Here is a 6000-nt window from a genome sequence, read left to right as displayed (position 1 = left end):
AAAGGTTCTGGTATGGCCAGGTGGTTTAGACGTAATCTGAGGGTTGCGGGTTCGAATCTTCGACATATCAAACATGCTCGCCCTTTCAGCCGTGGGAGCGTTATAATGTTACGGTCTTGTTTGTTTGTTTGGAAATTTCGCACAAAGCTACTCGAGGGCTATCTGTGCTAGCCGTCCCTAATTTAGCAGTGTAAGACTAGAGGGAAGGCAGCTAGTCATCACCACCCACCGCCAACTCTTGGGATACTCTTTACCAACGAATAGTGGGACTGACCGTCACATTATACACCCCCACGGCTGGGAGGGTGAGCATGTTTAGCGCGACGCGGGCGCGAACCCGCGACCCTCGGATTACGAGTCGCACGCCTTACGCGCTAGGCCATGCCGGGCCATGTTACGGTCAATCCCTCTATTCGTTGGTAAAAGATTAGCCCAAGAAATAGCGTTTAGTGGTGATGACAAGCTGCCTTCCTCTTGTCTTTCATTGCTAAATTAGGGACGGCTAGCGCAGATAGCCCTCGTGTAGTTTCAGAGTGAACTAAAGAAGAAATGAAGGTGTAGAATTATAACCCAAACAACACCCCCTGACGGATGAATTGGTGACTGTAATTCATTGCAATGAAATAATTGCAATCAAAATAGGCTTAGTAGCTTAATAAGACAAGAAATAAAAACCAGTTATTCTGGATTAAAAACACGGAAATTAGCAGAAAGTCAAATGTTTAAACAAGTCGCGAATAAAATGTTTTTATTTATATCTTTATGCGATGAGTGAATCAGTACATTCTCCATTTTAAGATATATATATATATACATGTTATGATAACGATTCTAAAGTATAAAAAATTCCATATATCATTCAAAACCGTACACAATAAACATAAATATACTTAAAACTTCAGTCCTCACAAAACAATTTACAAATAAAATACAATATAAGTTTCTTGATTCTCAATTGGAAGCGGTCTCTTGGTTACAGAAAATAACAAACAATAAATTGAATCAACTAGTAATATCCGTTTATAGTGACAAGCTATCCCTTAAAACTAAGCCTTTTCTCATACAATGACCTCTGGAGTGAAATATCTTTTGTGATTTTTTATATTAAACAAATTATACAGCTTTTAAAATTTCAAAATCGTAAGTATATCCAAAAAATAATTTTAATCAGGTGTAATAAAATGTTTTTTTCACACGATTGGCTGTCGCATCTTAAGACACGATCTTAAAAATATCTGTCATGTCCAACTGCCTAACTTTAATATGATTGTACATACATTTTGTTATCATAAACAGCAATGAATCGAGTACAGTTTAAGAGTGTATAATGAGGAGGTGTAATCTGAAAATCCAGTACAGAAAAGTACAAACAGTATTGTTTCGGACGTAAGTGAACAAACAAAAAACGTAACAGACGCATTTAAGGTAAACAGATAAATCGTTTCAAGTGTATCTCCTACACAAGTAATTAACAAACCTATGTTGTGATTCTGTTTTCTTTTAATAAGAAGCATTGTACACAATTTGTTGAACGTTGTTTTAATTCGAGATACTTTACGATTAACGGTTTCCTTCATAATAATGTAGGCCGAACAACAAAACTTAAAAACATAATAAATACTTATATTGCTCATGAATTTAACGATAATTTAAAAATAAATCCCATCATGCCCCGTGTTGTTGCCACTAGTTACAGTTGTTTAATCCTAAACAACCAAAGGCGTAGACCCTGGGAATGGGTGGGATACATCCCCCCTTCATTTTAGGTGGGGGTATGGTGCATACAATCATCCCCCCTACAGTTTGGTCTGTTGAATTGTTTTATTGCATCACAGGCCTACGAACTGTGTGTTTGTTCTTGTGATTCTCGTGTTCTTACCAATCGAATTACATAATTAGACCTAGATGTAGGCTTTTTCAGTAGCCGAAATGTACATCTTTAATATAGGCGTGCTTCTAAGCTTTTCGATCTAAGCGATAGTTCGTAAGTATCAGTCAGTAGGCCTAAGTATATATCCAAGTATCGTGGCAACAAGATTACTCTGTGACTGCATGTTTACAGCTTTCAGGTTCACGTAATCAGAGATTACCAATTTGTAAATTGAACAGTCCACATGAGTGGTTACCGAAATCATCCCCCCCCCAATCGGGTGTAAAAAATCTACGTCCATGAAAACAACTAATTGTTCTTCCAATCTTTCAAATATAACAAACACACCAATGAGAAATGTATATAAATTACATCAGCTTACGGAGAATGCTTACATTTAATAATAACTCGAACATAAACTTTATCTCACAATTTTAAAATTATAAGAAAGCTTTTCGTGAACAACATTTGTAGTTTGATTTCCATCTACCAACAACTAAACATTCTGAGCTGATAAAAACCCCTACATCTCATTGACCACAAAAAAAAACATGGTTGTTTAATAAACAGTTTAGAAACTTTCATAGTTTGACCTCAAATCCCTTTATAATATTCAACATTATCTTGAGGGTCAATCTGTCACGACTGTTTGAGATTGACTCAATAGGTCAAAAGTAAATAACCAATAGGCTTAACAAAATAGAAATAGAGTTAAATAGGGTTAAGTTCAGTTTTGTCCTTCTTAAGACATTTCCCATAATTCATACTGTTTACATGCAAATTTTGGTTGAGATTAATCCAACGAGTCTGAAGGACTTAGAGTGCAAACAAACATTTCGTTTGTATATATAAATATATATGACAATCTGTGGCCCGAAAAGCACGTGGCCAGAAACAAAATTAATACCTAATGAATCGACGTGATTTTAACCAAATATAAACCGTTAAAGCTGCTTCAAATAACAGATTAACAGCTGCTAGTTGTTAAATTTTTTATATCGAAAATTGAACGAATACGATGGCAACCACATGAGTCATGGGTTTTTTCTGTCTTAGGGTCAAAAAGCAAGTTTATTAGGAGAATAAGGTTTTTATTAAAATTGATGTTTTTTAATTTCATCTCCTGGAATAGTCCAACACACGTCCAAATATGGAGCATTTATTGTCCAATGGTAACTCCTGATCAGTTTTTTTTAGATTAAAACAATCGAAATAAAGGATCCTTCAATAGATTCACCAAAATAAAAAAAAATATATTTTCGTTGACAACTATTATCTTACCAACCTACAGCGACACTGTTGAATAAAAATATAATCCGTATATTTGGCCCGAAGAATATTAGACGTTTGACACTTGAAATAGTTATCGTTATCTGTAGTAAATCCTCTGTACACACACACAGAAACAGGCCCCAGTGATGCCACCATCATAAATCTATACTGTCCCCTATTTCTCGCTTCTCTAATTCTCCAACAGCGACATCTACCAACAGATTGAGGCGACAAAACGGATCTTCCTTCGTGATCCTGGGATTCAAAAGCGGGTGAGAAAGTTTGAATGGCGGAGACTCACGGTCGTTTGATGTTTCGAGTCGAAGCCTGATTATATCGGATTTCTGGAAAGTTACGTCCTTATGATTCAAGAAATTGGTATAACAGTCGAGACCAGAGGACGCCACTAGTTTTGTCGAGTCAGCTATTGTTATAATAGGATTTTTGACCGCAGTTGTAGTCGTTGCCTCTTTACAAGGTGCTTTAAACTTCTGAACACGGACTTCAGGAGGTATATTGGTGGTAATATAAGAAGAGACATCAGGAGCTTTACGTTCATGACTCCGTTGCCAACGTTTTTTGAGCTTCAGAGGGCAATCGGTTTGTGACAAGGTTGAGCGGTCGTTTGTACATCCGCAACTGGAGCTGTCTTCGCTGTCCACATCATCGACCGTGGCCTGGTCAACCGCAGATAAACACCGACCATCTGGCTTTACCAACTCATGTTCGTCCGGCTTCTCTGGAGTGGTCAGTTTTGCAGACTTGTCCAGTCGCTGCTGCTTGTGTGACGTCTTCCTGGTAATTGTATACTGAAGAGGGTCATTGCCCTCCTTGCGGATAATGTCCGGCAGGATTCGGCGTCGGGCATTAATAAACCAGTTACACACTTGGAGGACGCTGAGATTCGTTTCTCTGGAAAGTAACTCTTTTTCCTGGTCCGACGGGTAAGCGTTATATCGATGCTCGTAGAGCCATCTTTTTAGGACCTTCACTGACTCTCTTGGTAGGTTCCCGCGACGTTTCCTCGAGTTCAACTCCGAGAGCTGGTGACGAGAATATGGCATAGAATCTTCACACATTTGAATCCCCTCTCTTCCTGAAATGGAGAATGAAACCAGCATTAAACATCAAGATTAATACATATAGAACAATATACAAGGTCGGTACACACAAGGTCAATACATAGAGAACAATATACAAGGTCGGTACACACAAGGTCAATACATAGAGAACAATATACAAGGTTGGCACACACAAGATTAATACATATAGAACAATATACAAGGTTGGCACACACAAGATTAATACATATAGAACAATATACAAGGTTGGCACACACAAGATTAATATATATAGAACAATATACAAGGTCAGTACATACAAGATCAATACACAGAGAACAATATACAAGGTTGGCACACACAAGATTAATACATATGGAACAATATACAAGGTCGGCACACAGAAGATTAATACGTATAGAACAAAATACAAGGTCGGCACACACAAGATTAATACGTATAGAACAAAATACAAGGTCGGCACACACAAGATTAATACATATAGAACAATATACAAGGTCGGTACACACAAGGTCAATACATATAGAACAATATACAAGGTCGACACACACAAGATTAATACATATAGAACAATATACAAGGTCGGTACACGCAAGATTAATACATATAGAACAATATACAAGGTCGGCACACACAAGATTAATACATATAGAACAATATACAAGGCCGGTACACACAAGATTAATACATATAGAACAATATGCAAGGTCGGTACACACAAGATTAATACATATAGAACAATATACAAGGTCGGTACACACAAGATTAATACATATAGAACAATATACAAGGTCGGCACACACAAGATTAATACATATAGAGCAATATACAAGGTCGGTACACACAAGGTCAATACATATAGAACAATATACAAGGTCGGTAAACAAAGTCCGATATGGCCAAGTGCTGAGGGTGTTCCACTCGTAATCTGAGGATTTCGGGTTTGAATCCGTATCACACCAAACACGGTCGCCCTTTCAGCCGTAGGGGCGTTATAATGTCACGATCAATCCAAATATTTGTTGGTAAAAGAGTAGCCCAAGAGTTGGCAGTGGGTGGTGATGACTAGCTACCTTCCCTCTAGTCTTACACTGCTAAATAAGGGACGGCTAGTACAGATAGCCCTCGTGTAGCTTTGCGTGAAATTCCTAAACAAATCAAACCATTTACAAATAAAAATTATTTTTTTTTAACATTACAAATGGTTTTACGACTACGTAGTCTCTAACTCCTTTGTGTTTTTACGGATATTCACTATAGCGCCATGTTTATGATTATCCAGTTTCCACACATACATCTTTCTGTATCCACATTGCTAAGATGGTCTATTGATATTAGAAGACAGCTCTGCCATTTTATTTCACCTAAGACTGTAAACAACTGACATCCAATACGGCGAAGTAAACTACAGACCACGTGACATTGTACTCGATTTCTTCTTTCAGGCAGTAAACGTAGTTTGAATTTGGCCCACTCAAACTTGGGGTATTTTTCTTCCCACCAGCCTCTGTCTGCTAATAAGTATTCTGAACATCAATACAGTAACAAATATCAAAATCACTTTCACTCATGAACAACCAATGAACGACGAGATATTAGAAGTTCTTTTGATAAAGCAAAACAATTACAAGTGTTCCTTAGATCTACTTATCTATCTATTGTATATTCATCTATTGTATATTCATCCATTGTATATTCCAACGTTACAACTAGCGAAACCTCTGGTAACACACACACAAAAATCATTTCAGTTCCGGTAAAAACAAATCATTCAAA

The 6000-nt window shown here is 37.3% G+C and overlaps 1 protein-coding gene across 8 annotated transcripts in view; it reads right to left on the bottom strand.

The window, feature by feature from the left end:
* Nucleotides 1–731: 731 nt before the first annotated feature.
* LOC143241646 (uncharacterized) overlaps nt 732–6000 on the bottom strand; it is a 54010-nt gene continuing 48741 nt past the window's right edge. For 4 of the 8 annotated variants that reach the window (XM_076484836.1, XM_076484838.1, XM_076484839.1 and 1 more), the window contains one exon: nt 2867–4238. In XM_076484836.1, the coding sequence (XP_076340951.1) occupies nt 3298–4221 (924 nt within the window). In that variant the 5' untranslated portion in view covers nt 4222–4238 and the 3' untranslated portion in view covers nt 2867–3297. Of the gene's footprint in view, nt 4239–6000 lie in introns of all 8 variants that reach the window. The other 4 variants (XM_076484835.1, XM_076484841.1, XM_076484842.1 and 1 more) reach the window with 3 other exon arrangements.

The sequence above is a fragment of the Tachypleus tridentatus genome, unplaced genomic scaffold (genome assembly GCF_004210375.1).
Source record: "Tachypleus tridentatus isolate NWPU-2018 unplaced genomic scaffold, ASM421037v1 Hic_cluster_1, whole genome shotgun sequence".
In the NCBI taxonomy this organism is placed as follows: Eukaryota; Metazoa; Arthropoda; class Merostomata; order Xiphosura; family Limulidae; genus Tachypleus; species Tachypleus tridentatus.
This window is presented reverse-complemented; position numbering and strand designations above follow the sequence as displayed.